Below are 17,652 nucleotides of genomic sequence, written 5' to 3'. Positions count from 1 at the left end.
ACTAATTTAAAGTTGTAAACCACTCTCCAGTAACAAACTAGAATGGTGGGTTCAGTGGACTGGAATAGAAGTTGTAGCCTCTCAGATTTTTTGTGTTGAATGCTGATACGTGTTTTGTCAAGCTTAAATCACTTCAACAAAGTTGGCAGCTAGCGGTGCACCGTAGCAAATAATTTCTCAGGAAGAAAATTAATCAAATTCTCGTACGTGGATCTTAGCACTGACGATGCTGCATATCCGAGAATATGGTAAATGCCGAGTGTATGCCAGATTGCCAGTCCTTTTCACTGGCCTTGCAATTGACAAGAAAAGGTGACTCTCGGGAAAACTGAAGGTACAAATAAACGGCCGCAACTTTACGCGCCTAAGCAATGACTTGATTCACGGCACGCGCTAATCATTTGCACCTCAACTCGAATTCGCGCTTGCCGCGATTTTATTTATTTATTTATTTTTTGTCGGCTAACTGTCGAATATAACAATATACGTATACAGCTAGGGATTTTTCACGGACGATTCTAGGGATATCTGGGCACAGAAAGTTGCCTGCGCGAAATGCAAACACCAGTAGAAAACGCAACTATGCCGCCGTTATCGCAAAACGCTCTTTACGAAGCCCGCCTTCTTTTCCATTTTATTCCAGTAAACGCACTTTGCACCAAAGAAAGCGGCTGAAGCGCCAAGACCGCTTCCGTGCATGCACATAAGTATAACATAATTGAGACCGAAAATGTTGTTCGTAAAATACCACAGTAAACACCTTTACAATATGTTTCCCGCGCTTAAGGGACAAAATTAAGAAACACCGAGTAAGGCACGGTGGACAAACGACAGGGCTGACGGCCGTACGCCGGAGCCCAGCAGTCCACCTGCCCAAAATGTTAATTTTGAGTGAAGCGATCGAGTTGAATTTACCTTCTTTTCCAGTCGGTGGCATTTCCTTGTAATAATCGTTGACACTGGCCGAGGGCCGAAGAGCGTTGTCGCAGTTGCGCCGAACAAAAAGCGCGCGGTTGGCGCGGTCGCGCAACATGCCGTGCGCGCATGCGTGCGCCATGTTTCCTCGCGTATCACCCTCGCAACTCGCGCCTGATTACCAACTGCACTGTATTACCGCGGTTTTCATCTCCCCTGCGTCTCATCAACTGCGTAGAATGCCGAAAAGCAAGCAAAGGCTAGCTCGCTCGCTCGCGCCTGCCTCTTCCTTTGTCGGGATTCAACATCAACGCGTTATGGGAGGAAAGCGCTCTGTCTGCTGTGCGCTGAAAATACTTCGTTTGTGACCTTTTCATTCAGTTGATCGCGCAGGTGTACATTTTTGTATTTTCTGGGTTGACGCAGCCCATATAGATTTCAATTTGAAGGTGTCGGGGTTGGCGCGTTCTCTTGCACCTGCGTGTGCTGCAATTCTGATATTTCACGCTTACAAGCGCGTGCATTAGTTCGTAGCATGTATGCAAGACTCATGGGGGAAAAAAATAAGGGAATGTAGACCGCGTGCTCAGTATATATGAAGCGATTGACTGAATGCGTGGAAGCTAGTGCTAGCTAGCCCGCGGATATTGTCCGGGACAGTCCTGTAATTTTGTGAAAGTGTTCCCTATGGTGTCCCGCTCCGCTCTCGAATCGGCCTTCTCAGGCCAGATTCATTAGAGTCTTTAGATTAGGGGAACACAAGCGTTAGGGCATAGCCTCTTATATAGGAGGCTATGGTTAGGGCCACGGTACTGCGCATGCGCAGTACTGTGGCCCCAAGTTCTAGGGGGCCCCAACGCTTGCGTCCCTCTATTACTCGACGGTGTGGGACTATGTCATTGATGGCCCAGCCGTGCTTCGCAGCCCACCCGACTACGAACGGCGTGCTCCATTGGATGAATGGAGCGAAAATGATAAAGTGCACGGAGTGCCGCTCAGAGCTCTGGCGAAACGTGAAAAATAATAGCGTTTGAATAAGACCGTAACACTCTACGATCAATTCCTTAGCATATTGTACAGGACCATCGCCTGCCTTAGTGGCAGGAGGCCAGGGGCGGTATTCTGTAAGAGTCTACCTAGTGGACTGTCCATTTCGCCATTTCGGCGACCGTTGATTCGCTGCTGCTTGACGTGCAGGAAGGTGCCAGCCAGTCTCCTTCCTGCACGTCAAGCAGCAGCGAATCAACGGTCACCGAAATGGACACTCCCCTAGGTAGACTCTTACAGAATACCGCCCCTGGAGTCAAAAGATGAGTGACGTAGGAGAGTCAAAGCACTCGTATAATGTACTAGAATTACCAAGGCCCGGTGAAACTATGGCACAGAAGGAAGATGACACGTATGTGCCTCATTTGTGCAGTCTTCATTTAGCACCATATTACATGGATACTAGATAGGTAGATACAGATAAGCGTGCCCGTCATACTCTTCTTGCGTGATATGGCGCATAATTGGTACGCATGTCTGTACACACTACACCCGATATGTGCACACGGTGAATTCAATTAAGCCAGTGCAATCCTACTTCTTCTGGGACCAGTTCAAGCCACTGCTTTTCAGCTCGAGATGCAAAACCAGCGCAATTTAATTTGCAGACGATTAGCTTTCTGCTGGGACCAGTTTAAACCAGTTATCAAACCAGTTGGTTTTCAACTGCGGCCACTTCAGACCAATTGATTCCAGCTGAAATCAGTAGCAGAATTTTCACCTGGGGACTGCATCGCCCGGCACGCCAAGTTGCGTGCCTACCAGTCTGAGCTTGTGGATACAGGGCAAGACACAAACGGCAGCCAAGGTCGGTTCGTGTGATGTCTGCTGGGCACCGGCGCAGCCGAAGTGCCAGCTAATTGCCAGTGTCGCACTTTACGGAGATGTGTATGCATGCTTCAATTTAGTCGTGATGGTGCCAGGCACAAGCAAAGCATGATCACACGCACATTGTAGCTGCAGGCACAGTTTCTGCATTCAGCCGCGTGCGGACCCCTAGCACAAGCAAGATGCATCTGCAGCGCTTTGTGTGTTGGGCTTGACCCACTTTACATGCCGAGACTGCCATCTGCTGCTGTTTGGTGCTGTTCTCACCTGCCTTTACTTTTAGTAGAGGTGTCACTTGCCTGACTGTCCTTCAGGAGTGCAGAGTTCCTCAAAGAGGCCATGGCCGAGTGACCACCTCGTGTCCAGACATGGAAGATGAGGAGGCTTTATATCTTTGAATGTTTATTCGCACTCTTATGTATTGTATGTCCACATGTGTCCAGTAAAAGAAACTTCTTTTACAATCCAACACACCGATAAGGAAGGCCGGAGAACGAAAGAAACACTAGCACTTAAGGCAAGCTGACAGAACAAATGCAATTCTGTCGACCATTTAAAAACAAAGGCACCAACCCATTTGAACGACGAATGGCATTGCAACAATTCTGCAAAAAATGAGGCGAGGAAATAAAGGCGACAGTACAACATCAAAGTGCAACACTGCGAATAATCTAAAATACGTGTGCCTTGAAGCAATTAAAAACGCCCACTGCAATATTACCGACAATTCGACGCATTGTGATGCTGCGGATTCTCCCAGCACACTGACCAGCATGCAATGGGGATCACTGAATACAATGAGTTGCAACATGTCTTGCCCAATGAATTTAACTGAATGCAAAGAGCGCACTCAGTGTCGCAGGTGAGTTTATCTCAACAGACAAACTTGACATGGTGTTTTCAAGATTCCATCGGTACTGACACTTAATTCTGCCTGACACATGGTCTAGCATGATGGCTTAGCTTTCTCAGCATCTTAAAGCTCTGCTGCCTGTCGTAATAACAGGAGCTGTGTCCACATACAAATCTCTTTTTCAACACATTTGCTTTTGCAGATCTGGCCAATTGGCATTACTGAAGGATGTCCTTAAAAGCAATCATTCCAAAACATGGCTCCACGGTTCAGAACTTGCTAAGTCATTCGTAAGGATGTCTTTAATGCCATTCATTCAGGCTTCAATTTCAATAGAGTAGAAAGAGCGCGGCATACACACACCATAAAAGCTCATTACGATGCACTGGATATTGAGCTTGGCCAAACAACTTGCGCAATAAAAACATTCCTCGCACTTAAGAAAGAAAATTGACACAATGGGCTGAAGCCTGGAACCACAAAAGCAGCGCGTAACAATTATTAAAAAGGGGCAAAAGCCAGGGAACAAACAATGAAAAGGAATGAAATTAAGAAGCTCGCCCAAGAAAAAAATATTAAGAAAACCTTGGCCCTCCACGATCTAACGCTCCCATCAGTGAGCCAGGTATTCAAGAACGAGCATTTCTAAAAAGGAATGTAGGCACGCCTCAAAACTATATTCCTTCTCCTGTGACTGTGACTAACAAAGTCACAATGTGCACTTCCCTAAACTGGGAACTAAAATAAATACTGCAAGCTAAACGAAAGAGACAAGAAACACTAGTGGTAGTATGTAAATTAAGGTTAGTCACTCCAGATGAAAAGGACAGGATGCCTATCTTAGTAAACACACAAGGTTGCATAACTTGCCTTCTCGAGCAACAACAATAAGTTAACGAGCCTAAAGACTGAGAACCAGCACAAATGGATGGTTGAACTAGACAAACAAGAATAACAGAACTTTAACTAAATGCATCCTAGATGTGCCGGGACAATTTCTTGACAAACTTGTAACAAACACAAAGAAAAAAAAAAAAACCAAAGCTGTTCAGGAACAGATTTGAGTGCTACACCACAGAAATAGGTTTTTGATATCGATGTAGACAGTGCGTCCAGGTAAGCAGGAACATTGCGATATTGCAAAGAGCAGGGTGTCAGAATGTCAAAATCATGGCTTTGATCATACCAAGAACTAAAATTTAATACTTTAGCATGAGGCAGAAAAATGTGAAGTTTGAATAGCAGAGGAAGTGGAAACAGTAAAAAAAAAGGAAAAAAAATATTTTTTTTAAATTGCCGAGTCTGCGCAATAATCAATGATCGAAGTTTCATACAACAGCTAAAAAAACAAAAAGATCATCATTACAGGACCGAAATAAGACAACAGTGAAAACAGGAACTTCAGAATGTTGCAACACTGAACAGAACACTGCAGCGTAGTACAATTGTTCAAACCTACTGAGAAGTGTCAGTTTGACCAAAGGTGTCCAACCCAATACTGTGCAATAAAAGAAAAAGCAACTCAAACTTTAATTATTATTTCTCTCCCCTAAAAATAAAATACAAATAAAGAAACACAAAAAGGCCAAGAGGATCCAACCGGGGTACAACTTTGCACTGGTTCCCTCTCGTAAAGATGTGTTCATCGGTAGCGAAGCAAAAAATACGTACATCCCATGACAGACCGCAAGTGTGACTTGCATAGCCAGAAAAAGATGGAAAAAATGGCTAGGAATAATACCTAACAATGAAAAAAGACAGAAAAGTGAAAAAAAAAGTAAAGGGGAACTAAGAACCTAACGTTAAAATAGAGAACAAAATGCTACATCAAAAACTGTGTTCCCCCACTCACTATATGTACAAATTTGGCTTGATATTTGATACAAGACAGCACCAGCGCAACTTGGACAAAAAGAAAAAAAAAAAGAGAGAGAGAGAGATCAGCTCGGAGAAAAAAAACGTCTTTCCACAGACAGTATGCGACGAACGCACTTCCAATACGCATTTTGCACAGTTCTGGCATAGGAAGGTTGTTCCGTAGCAAATTCGCACTTGAGAGAGCTCACAGGGAATTTTTTTTTCTTCCTTTCTGCTTATTCCTTCGACCTTACAGTACAACACACACGGATACACTACTACCTCCACTCGTCTTGACCAGCAAGAGCTAACCGACTGAAGAACTCCCTTTTAAGAAATAATACGCTATAAACGCACTAAAAAACTATCCAACGCTGTAGGAATATGTTGCAACAAAACTGAATATCAATAATTTCCCAAAGAAACACTCGTGAGTCTGCTTGGTGTTGATGAAAGAAGTGCTTGGTGTTAAGGAGCCTTTTACTAAGTCTTGTAGTTTGCCAAACATTTTACGGTTTGTTACTTGCGAATGTCAACATGGCAGGAGACTGACTGAAACAATGCGATGCTGATGTGACACTGCAGTCTATTCCTGAAATCTGTTTCCTGCCAAGAAATATTGAATGTACCGAGACTGAAAGCCACTCGCAACTTTGACAAAATGATAACTTTAGACACTTCTGCTGGAATGCCTAATCACGTGATTTGCGGTGCACTACAAATGCAGCGAACCCATTCAATGCGTTGGCTTGCACTGTAGAGAGATCGTAGTTGTTCGGTATCGTACTGGCACAGATACCACATAGACTTGTGTAACAGCTAAAACCCCCCATTTCTGACTACTAAGAATTAAAAATATTTTTAGATTTCCTTGAGCCTGTGCCCTTTTCTACCAAAAGTGAATAAATACCATCTTCCTGTGAAGATGCAAAGATTACAAGGCAGCATGCCTTTCTTTAGATGTTAAAATTTTAGCCTATATGCCTTGCAATGAATCCCAAAGCTGGAAAAAAAGAAAGAAATAAGCGTGTTCAGTCATACCCACAATCATGTCACGTTTTTATATGCCACATTTTGCAACCAAGAAGGTTACCTTTCACAAAAGGATCTCCAGGACAAAAAAAAATATATATATATACATTCTGTGCTTTTATTCATCAGACAGCCATCAGACACTCCTAAAGGTGCGGCTGTCACAAAGAAGTCTGATGTTACGTGTAAGAATTTTGCCTCTTTCACCAAGCACTTCTTTACATGCATGTGTCAACAGTGCAAGTGACAACTTCCTACCAAGTGACTGTGAGGACAACCAAACGATCTTGCACATGATGCTAGTGAATTTTGCATTTCACTTCTCCTCATTACAGGCACGTGCTACGCGCAGCTTCAAATCGTGCGCCGCACGACACGGCGTTTATAAATAAACGAAAGCTGGCCCGCATCAACTCTGCAAATCCCATCAGCCAATCAAACATTGTTGCAAATGAACACGTTGTAGCGAGCGACCACACGTCTCTAAATACAAAGCCTTGCCCACGTAGACAGCAACCAACAGCCTGCCTGCCCAGAATGCTGCTCAGTGTGAAAATACTTAAAAAGAATAAAACGAAATGTGCGGATAGTGTTTGAAAACAGAGACTAAGATAAACAATGTTTGATACCATACTTCTCGTGCAAAGCTCTACGCCTAACTCCCGCAAAAAAAAAAAAAAAAAGAAAAGAGTTCAATTTCAATCTTCACACACGCGCACACACACACATACGCACACACCCACATGTAAGAAGCAAACATCGGTTGCGTTTTTAAGTGCACAAAGAAATCTTACTCTTCTTCACTATAAACATCACAGACTCGACACATTAGAGGTCTTTCACGAGGGAGTGCAAATACAATGAAAAGGCGCCACCACATACGTCAACCTCGGCCCTTTTACCCTCCTGCCCGCCTTAAATTAAGTCTGTCGGCGATTCATCCTACAATTACGCAGTGGTACACAGAATACTGGCTCACGCAGGGATTGCTGCACGCCCGCAAACATGAAACCGCGACATCGACAGCGAGGGGACAGAGTACCACCGAGCATTACATCGTCTCCAAAGAGTACAAACATGCACAGAAAAAGCCTTCCACATCCCGTAAAAAAGACGCTTCCGTTTGTAAGGCAAGAATTAAAAAACTCCGCCACAGCATACTACAAAGTATGTGTGTCCTTCTCCCCCTCTCTCTTTTCCACCCCTCCCAAAATCGCGCAACATCCAGCAAAGAACGCTCTTACACGCGCGCATCTCCCCACTAGACTGATGACTCTAGGTAGAAAGCTGGTGTCACGGGAGTAAACCTAAAAAGTACTCCCCGAGAGCACCTTCCTCGACGACTCCCTTTTTTTTTCCGAGTAACAGAAGGGACGAATTTCACACCCTTTCATCAGTGAGCGGTGCGAGGCGACCCCGAACTACCCAGAGAACTGAGCAACTAACTCGAAAACATCGTAGAGGCATTGACACTGTCGTCGACACGTCGCACTCCGCAAGCCAACCCTTTCTCTTTCTGCGGCTGCTGCTACATTTATTTTGGATAGAGTTCGAGGTTGAAGCTGACACATGCCTCAGGTGTTAGTAAATGTGCTCTGGAGACGCCGTATGAAAACAAAAACAAAACAAGCATGGTCAAGTCTGCAGTTATAATTTACGAGGCAGAACGACAAACGAAGAAAGAAAAAGTAAGGAACTGATATTGCTCGGTGCACCTGTAAAGCTAGTTAGGCTGGGAACAAGGAACGAAAAAGTTTGAAACTGAAGCGGACTGCTACGCAACGTAAGTAGACTGCGCAAAGACTTTCGGCAGTCAGTGCCCAACGTGCGAATGAGAATACAGACCGAGAATGAGAATGACGCTCGCAGCCCTCTTACAATAAAGACCTGCCAATGTCGTGCAAGTATGTCGCAACGAAAGAGAACGACACTTGGCGCGGCTGCAGCTGTGTACACCCACTACGGTACTGCAAGTACAGGTTGATGAGGCTGCCATGGGTGACAGCAGTGCACGATAGACAAGATGCGTCACTACAAATACAGCTCTTACATTTCTCGCGTATAAAAAAAAAACAGTAGAATTCACTCGCTAAAAACATTGCAAACAATGAAAAAAAAAAAAAGTGCCATCACTGCATCCTCGGCACGAAAATGTCAGTTCATCCCTCGTTGCTCTAATGGTGTGTCGATCAATATTTTGGTGGTAGCGACTTGTAGAGGCAATAGAGATCCGTACGACGACGTTTCAAGTCCCGTACCGAATGGCAGCAGATAGAAAACCAGGAGGTGTGAAGTCCTTATCTTCGGTTTAATTCGATCTTGATAGCTACGTGTTAAAAGAAGTAGAATGGAGAAAAACAAAATTAGCAAAGAAAACTAGTGACAAAAAAAAAAAAGCAAGAATGATCGCAACATAATGGTCCTTAATATGAGAAAAGACAGACACAACCAAAACTTACAAAATACGATGTACAGCATAAGATACGGCACTTCAGGTCAGCAAAGACTAAAATGCAGTTCAGACATACCATATTTTCCCACACATAACTCATGCGCAAGTACAACACCTTGACTGGGGCTGGGGGGAGTGCGAGTAAACGTGCACACATTTGAACCTCAATATAGCAAACACTGATGCAAGAAATTATCGGATATACCTAAGTGAACCTAACATTTGATTAGCTATGCTTTATTTTATTGAGTATTCCACTGCTTTAATGAAATTGAAAATGCAAAATACAAGATAATAGGAGTTACAGCGAAACAAGTATTTGTTCGCTTGCAGCTTGGCAGCCGGCAGCCCATAGCCGGCAGGCCAATGTGCCAATCCAATGTGATCACACCAATAGCATGGTTGCATATTAACGAGGGTGCAAAATGCATCTATAATTTAGCATCGTTCATGTGCCACGTGTCAGTACAGCAAGCTGCCGCCGGGCAATCACAACTGACAGCAGACCTTTTGCTGATACATCAAAGGCACGATACTGGCGCTTCTTTTGCATAAACCAGATTGCAAATTGCCGGTATCAGCATCTATTCTTATAAGGAATATAAGATACATGAAGGTATTTTCATGTCGGATACAACTTCGTCATAACTAGGTCTAGTGTACCCTACTTACCCAGTTGTAACATGCTTTAAAAAATATAGTGGGTCCCAAAAATTGCCTGTTGATTACAATAAGGTATAAAACCACATTTTTACAGTGTTGGCAACAGCACAATGTCACAGCCAGCATCGTTCACAACATAGTGACAGAACAAGTTTTCACAAGTGTTGGTGATGACAATGCACTGCTTTCATTATGAAAGCTCATTCAAAAGCTAAGCAACTTTGCATGCTAAGCTAGTGGCAACAGAGCCACGTCATGGATTTTTGGCATTTCGGAAACACAGCGGTGTGGTGCCCACTACCCCCTTAAGGTAAAATTTTCAATATAACCCACACCCAGACTTTAAAAGGGTCCTAAACCACCCCTCGGGCTTGTTGAAAAAACAGTCTGCGTATAGCATATACACTGCTGGGAACATCGCAGCCAAATTTTGCAGTCGTGCGCGGCGTGCGGAGCTCACAAGCGAAGCTCCGCGAAGTCACCTTTTTCTCAAACGCTCTGTTTTCAACAGAAACCTGCTCCTCACTATTTTCTGGATGCTTTATTTCATAACGGCCTAGCAGATTCCCATACGCAGCTGCTATTGGCTAATACCTGACATCAATCAAGAAGGGTGTTTGGATCAGTCACTCTAAAAAAAGTTTACACCCTTTGGGTCGTGTCTTAACGCTGCGATTCCGGTACTTCCTAGTCATAAAAGGCTTGCGCGTTATCAGCGTGACACGGCATTCTTGGCAGGAAAGTAGCGAGAGCCGAGTTTTCAAGAAAGGAAACGCAAGTAGGCAGATGATGATTATTGTTTGGGGACAAGAAACCACCCAAAGAGTGTAAACATTTTTTTAGAGTGATGTGCTTCTTCGTGCTAGAAATTGGAAATAGTGGTGTCTATGTGAACATCCAAAATCACATTTGTACTGTGCACCACGATGACATTCAGTAGGTGGAGTGTTGTGGGCACTCCCCACTCTGCCCTAGCCTTCACAGTGCAAGGCATTGAAGAAGGAGCGGAAGCACCGCGATTGGTATGTTTGATTGTCAATAACTCTGCTTCTGCTGAACACCTTGAAGTACTTTTTTGCAGCAAAGTGAGTGTGAAATAGTTTAATTTAACCTCAAATGCATTTCTCGACTTCGATAAAAAGCGGTTCAGGGCCCCATTAATGTAAAAACATTCTTACTCTTCTTGTGGGTTATAAGCGTGACAAAATGGTACGCAGCTGAAAAGACAACAATCACAGTTAGAATGATGAGTGTTGAATCCTTACCCCAATTATAGCTAGAAAAGAAAATGCGATTCTCGTATTAGCAATTGTTGAGGCTTGGTGGAACGGCAGGCACACCTTATGCGAAACATTCAATGCGGACATCTTCACGGCACTAAGATGTGGACAGTTATCGCCATCATCGTCAGCCTATTTTTATGTCCACTGCAGGACGAAGGCCTCTCCCAGCGATCGCCAATTACCCCTGTCTTGCGCTAGCCGATTCCAACTTCCACCTGCAAATTTCCTTCCGTCCTCGACTGAACTTCCCCTCCCTTGGCCCCCATTCTGTAACTCTGACAGTCCACTGGTTATCTACCTTGCGCATTACATGGCCTGTCCAGCTCCATTTTTTTTCTCTTAATGTCAATTAGAATATCAGTTATCCCTGTTTGCTCTCTGGTCTACACTGCTGCTCTCTTCCTTTCTCTTAACGTTATGCCTAACACTTTTCGTTCCGTCGCCTCTTTGCGCAGTCCTTAACTTGTTCTCGAGATTCTTTGTTCACTTTCAAGTTTCTGCTTCATATGTTATTGCACTGGTAGAATGCAATGATTGTACACATTTCTTTTCAACGACAGTTGTAAGCCCCCAGTCAGGATTTGGCAATGCCTGCCGTATACACTCCAACCCATTTTTATTCTTCTGTAAATTTCTTTCTCGTGATCAGGGTCTACTGTGAGTAATTGACCTACATAAACGCACTCCTGCACAGACTCTAGAGGCTGACCGGCGATCCTGAATTCTTGTTCCCTTGCTAGGGTATTGAACATTTCCTTTGTCCTCCGCATATTAATCTTCAACCCAACTCTTACACCTTCTCGGTTAAGGACCTCAATCTTTTGTTGTAATTCATCCCCATTGTTGCTGAATAGGACAATGTCATCTGCAATGCAAAGATTGTCGAGATATTCGCCGTTGATCCTCACTCGTAAGCCTTCCCAGTGTAACAGTCTGAATACTTCTAAGCATGCAGTGAACAGCATTAGAGAGATTGGAATAGCATTGGAGACTGTGTACAAAGTACATAGTCACAAAGCCATCAGTTGATATTGTGGAAACAAAGGGCGAACTAACAAGCCATTCTAAACACAGTTGTTACACCTGTGCTTTGTGCTCCTTATTTCAGTATATCACAATAGTCCAATGTCACGCTGAGCAGTTTAGAAAGAACATTGCTGAAAAGTTGCATCATCATTGGTTAGTTTTGATGGCTGTGCAACTCACCTACCCAAATGTTGTGTTGTATAATCTGGCTTTAGTCTAACTAGAGTTGAATGAGGAGCACTGACACAAAAAATATTTTGTCTTTAAGCAATCCGTCCTGTTGTGTGAATCCAGCTTTAACGCCTCAAGCCAACGCAAGGCCTATGAGAGATGTAGTGATACCTCCGGGTTAATTTCGATCGCCTGGTGTTTTGTAGTGGGCACTCAAAGCACGGCACACGAATACTTTAGCATTTAGCTCCGATCTTAATGTGGCTGATGCAGCTGGTAACCTAATCTGTGGCCTTGCGCTCGGCAGGATGACACCATAACCACCGCGCGCCATCATGGCTGGCACTTCAGCTAGAGTTGACTGCATGGCTTGGATAAGAATGTATGTTAAAACATAACTATTTACACACAATCATCATGCTAAGTCATAAAAATTCTATACAGTCGACTTCCATTATTTTGACTTTGATGGGACACCGATGGAGCTGATATGTATTATTTGGCTAGCTAATTAAAAAAAAAAAGTGAGGCAGAAAGAACATCTAAACAAATTGCTGCTTCAATTGGCAGTTCACAGGGATGTGCATATTTCGCTTAAAATGTTTCGGAAAAAGATTTTTCACTTACCGCTGCACTGTTCTTTTTCAAGTTTCGCAGTAAGATCATATTTTAGAGGCTACATTGTTCAGTGTAACACTCAGCACAGCTAATTGCTTGGTTTTTAAGAAAAAAATGCAAGGTTGAATTTTTATATGGAGATGCAAACTTATGCCGTGACGCCACTAGCATAAACTTGTATTGCCGCCTGCTGGCAGCTGAGGGACTGTGGAGAATTAGGTGGTGTGATGAAATTAGGAAATTTGCAGGTGTGGGATGGTATCACCTGGTGCAAGACAGGGGTAATTGGAGATCGATGGGAGAGGCCTTTGTCCTGCAGTGGACATGATGATGACGAAACGCACGCAGGCAGCACGACACTCACCCTCAATGATGTCCTGCTTCATCTTGCTGACCTCACGGCGGATCTCAGACATGATCTCCTGTTTGAGCTTGTCCATGTCGAGCACGTCCACGCCGTTCACCTTCATGACGTCCGTGTCACCCAGCGACCCAATGCGCTGCCTGAAAAATAAAATAAATGGCAAGCGGTGAAGCAATGGCCGGGACGCGCAAGCATGAGTTGGCATACTCACTTAACACTGGTTTCACAAACGTGAGATAGAGTGCGAGTGAGTGACGAAAGGTGTAATTAAATGTGGGTGTGAGTATCAACGAAAGTCGGTGACTGTGAGTGAAAGTAGATGCGAGTACGAACGTGAGCAAATGCTGGCGAGTGTGAGTGCACGTGAGTATGAGCATTAGTGGGTGCCGGTAAGTGTGATTGAAGGAGAGCATGAACAAGAGTGAGGAATGTTGGCGAGAAGGTGTGGGCGCCAGTAGGAGTGTTAATGAATGCGAGTAAACACAAGTGTGAGAGAAGTAAATAAATCGAAAAAATATTGATGAGTGGCTACGAGTGAGAGTATCCACTTATTGTTGTGACCTATGAGCGCAAGTGTGGCCACAGTGGACAGTGGCAACCCTTGCCTCGAGTCGAATCATTATTCAGCATCAAGGGATATTCAAAGTCGCAAAGAAGAGGCCACTAGCATTGGAAAAGTGCAGTACAGTCGAGTGCCATTATAACGCCACTGCGTCTGACATTAAAATACCTTTGTCATATTCAATATTTGTTACAAGCATGTATTCACTGGTGACAAATATTTCAAATTAAATCTGACACAGCTAATTAGTTTATGTATTCGTGTTTGCTAAATATGAAGGTTTCTACCCAGATTTCTTAAGTGCAATTTCTGGTAGATACATGGGTCGTTCTTGCCGTTACCGTTGCACGAGAGTTCTAAACTGGTACACGAATAACATGAATGCCTGAAATCTGCAATGTAAAGTTGCTTGTTAGTTTTGCATAAGTGAACTCGCGGTTAAGTTGGATGTCAGACTATGCTTCAACAAGCTTTCGCTTTCTGCAAAGGCGATTTCAGTGAAATAATGTGTTCAGAGCAGAGCTGGGCAATCGATCGATTAAACTTCCAATGAACTCCCCCCATGAACGCTTTAATTATTCATTTCAGTTCACCTGAGCAAAATCGGGCAAGGGACGATGTCTCCTCTTTGCTTGCTCAACAGCCAGGAAAGGAATGACAGAGTAAACTACGATATCCCAAATAAGACAGCACAACTAAGACAGCACTCTCTCAGGCAAAAAGCCATCCGCGCAGACTGCACTTCAAGACAATCGGACGAATAGACAAGTGAACCCTGCAACAAAAGTGTCCAAATGGAGGCTGACAATACATATGAAACAAAAAAATTAGTGCAGCAACCATTGCCGGTAATTGTTGAAGTAAGCGAGAGTCTGAACGAACGAACGAGCAAATGAACGAACAAAATAACCAGCGAGTGAACGAATGAACATTTTCCTTGCCGAGCGTTTCACAAAGCTCACATGCGACAGTCCCTGCTCCCCGCTCCTCACCGCCACTCGGCAGGGCAAGAGCATGCGCGCTTTGCCTTGGTGCCTTTGTATCGCATGTCCGACCACTGACCATCTACTACCGCCCACTCCCGATTAATTAGACTTACATCTAATTACATGAGCATATCTCGCATTTTGTCCCCATCGAAATGCGGCCACCGTGGGTGGGATCAAACCAGCGACCTCAAAATCTACAGAGGAATGCCGCAGCCACTGGAATACCACGACAGCTATATGTATGAAATAAATACCATCACCGCAGCTGGAATTAAGACTGTGTCTGAGAAAGTTTGATACGCTAGAAATAAGTTCACTCAAGCAATTGCGGATGTGATAACTGTACAGAGACTAACATCACTAAGTTTGATACCTCAAACTTCACACAAAGCCCGTTGTGGCACTTCTGATACCCTGTAGTGTTGTACTATCAGTTGTGGGTAGTTCAGCAAACCAATTACTTGTTAATTACAATAGTAATCAATTTTTACTCAAATAACATTTCGGTGATTTTTTTTTTTTCGTACACACGCATTCACCATGACCAGAAATAAAACTGAACAATTTCTTCTAGTTTTCCTTGATGTGGCATGCTACGTGGGCTTTTTGGGGTTAAAGGTAAATGTCGATACGAATACCAGAGTTTACTTTTCTTCAATACCTACATACAAAAATAATTAGTTCTCATTTTTCAGCTTAAGCATAGAAATCCACAAATCCACAATGCTCCAGTTCCGTGCCCACTGCCGAACGAATGATATAAGCCCATTATTTGATTGCAATTTTTAGTTTGTGGGGATTGAGGGAGGCACCGGCACCATTGTGCGGGCTTCACCTGTTCTGCCGTCTCTCGCCATACCCACCCGCTCCCAACCGGTTCCAGAGGTGGCACTCCACACGCAGTGGTTTGCGGTGAAGGCGGGGCACTGACGTCACTACATGGCCGCGTCGGCTGCTAGTTACTGAGCGTGGCTCTCTTATCTCCGGGACCGGCACAAGGTACGTCCATGCTTTCCTCACATCCGCTGACACCTTTGTGACTAGGACTTGAGCTCGCGCACGGTGCCTTTGCCCGTGCGGGGAGCGCGTACTTTGTGCTGATCCTTTTTCCCGATGCTAAGCCGACGAGCGGTACCTAGTGCTCGAGCGAGGTCGTACCACGCCGAGCCGCACTTTTCGAAAGCCGAAGCCGAAGGACATTGCCTGAGCTCTCACGAGTTGACCCATTGGTTATCGCCAGAGCATGTAGCATAGCCGCCGGGATTTTTCCTAGCGGCGTGTCCCAGCTTGAGCCTGTGCTCTCGCAGCAACGTGCTATAGGCGCTCGTTTTCTGTATTTTCGCCCTTGGTGCGGGACCCCTTTGGCTCCCCGCCGTGCGGGCGTTTATGCAGTGCTGTTGCCGACGGATTCAATAAACGGTTTCCGTTATCTCAGGGCATTACTATGTCTGCGTGCGTCGCTCGGTAGCCCCTTGTGGCCTGAGCTCGTGCACAGCGGTGCTGGAGGCGACGGCTGACGCGGCCCTGTGGCTCGCTAAGCTCGAACCCGCGGTGGTTGGTCTCCTTTGAGACACCAAGAACCCACAAGTTAACACTTCGAGCGATGACACCTGTACATCAACATCATCACAGTATGTATGTTGAGCGTACTGAAATACAATTTTTAAATAAACTTTAAGTTCAGGAAGAGATTGAGAGCATAATGATGTACCATGTAAGTGCAATGAGGGCAGCTGCAAACACTCAATGATGGATGCATGGATGGACAGACTGGCCAGAAGCTGCATGAAGCAACTGCTACAACACTTTCAGCAAAACGAAAACGTAAGAAAACAACTCACCCGCGACCCGATTTTGGCGACTCGGCACCGCTGGCAGCCACCTTGCTGGGGCTGTTGCCATTGGTCGAACCCTGCTTGTCCCACGTCCTTCGAGAATCTGTCGACGACTCAGCCTCCTAGGAAAAAAAAGAAAACAGATGCCACATGGTAGTGTTGAGTTCTCGTTGTTCTTATTCCTTTTCGTTGTTCCTCTATCTAGTACATACCCGTCATTTTTTGTGTACTTACATGCTCGATTTATACCAATAAACCTTAGCTGTGAGTGTAGCACTTCGTCTGTGTGCTTCTTTCGTCTTATGTTACGTCTGTCACACTACAGTACATAATAAGGTGGATATGATGTCAATCCAAAGAATTGCACGCGGCAGCTTGGCAGCTGTCCCAATCGTAATTTCTGCCTTTAACAATATGTGAAAACGTCTTGGAATTGCAGCCACACGTAGCCTACACCAAGTATGTGAAGCAGTGAACTGGCGAATCATGTTCGTGCTGGGCTAAGTCTCTGCGTCAATTTTGGTGGGCTGCTTTTCAAGTTTCAATAGGAAAAGCCCAGATTTTTGCAAGCGCTTTTCGATGACCCCTTGGAATTTCGCAAACTTTCTGCAATGAGCCTTTCATAGGTGACACTATCATTACAACTAGCTTTTATGCAATGCAACATATCGTTGCAGTCACACTTTAAGCCAAATAAAGCTTCAAGCTGTCGGCTTGTTTGACACAGTGCCAGCAAAATGAAACATCCACACTACAAGTAGAGTGTACTAGATTGGGGGAGTGGGTCCAACGAAGGCTCCCCGCTGAAGTTGGTGGCGCCACCGTCGCTTTCTCCCGAATGAGCTGCCCCGTGCGCCGGCCGGACGCTTGTCGCGTCGGAGACCCTACCGCAGCTGCATGGAGCTTTTACAGGTGGATACTCGGTGGCGGCAACACTGGTGTTATTCCCCACCTATCTTTTGTAAATAAAATGGAAAAACAGTGGCGGAAAGAATGCAAACGACGCAACAACAACGGTGCATCGAGCAGACGACAGCTACTCAGCCCGTGAGCTCGCCTCAGCCAATGAGCGCTGCCGAAACAGCCGGAGCCAACGTTTATTGGCCAGAGATTCAGAATAAGGCGACGGCTGCGCTCGCCACAATTTCCGCATTTTT

The 17,652-nt window shown here is 44.8% G+C and overlaps 2 protein-coding genes across 6 annotated transcripts in view; both read right to left on the bottom strand.

Moving 5' to 3' along the window:
- The window catches only part of LOC119458115 (leukocyte elastase inhibitor A), a 210,968-nt gene that overhangs the window by 185,125 nt on the left and 8,191 nt on the right, over positions 1 to 17,652 (bottom strand). The gene's annotated exons all lie outside the window — the stretch shown is intronic.
- LOC119458107 (protein enabled) overlaps positions 3,176 to 17,652 on the bottom strand; it is a 162,353-nt gene continuing 147,876 nt past the window's right edge. For all 5 annotated transcript variants that reach the window (XM_037719928.2, XM_037719926.2, XM_037719924.2 and 2 more), the window contains exons 9-11: positions 16,502 to 16,617; positions 13,110 to 13,249; positions 3,176 to 8,858 (exon numbers count right to left, since the gene is read on the bottom strand). In XM_037719928.2, coding sequence (XP_037575856.1) covers positions 8,830 to 8,858; positions 13,110 to 13,249; positions 16,502 to 16,617 — 285 coding nt within the window. In that variant the 3' untranslated portion in view covers positions 3,176 to 8,829. The remainder of the gene's footprint in view (positions 8,859 to 13,109; positions 13,250 to 16,501; positions 16,618 to 17,652) is intronic.

Source organism: Dermacentor silvarum, chromosome 7, assembly GCF_013339745.2.
Source record: "Dermacentor silvarum isolate Dsil-2018 chromosome 7, BIME_Dsil_1.4, whole genome shotgun sequence".
NCBI classification, from domain to species: Eukaryota; Metazoa; Arthropoda; class Arachnida; order Ixodida; family Ixodidae; genus Dermacentor; species Dermacentor silvarum.
The sequence above is the reverse complement of the archived record's forward strand: the minus strand, read 5'-3'. Positions and strand labels throughout refer to the sequence as shown.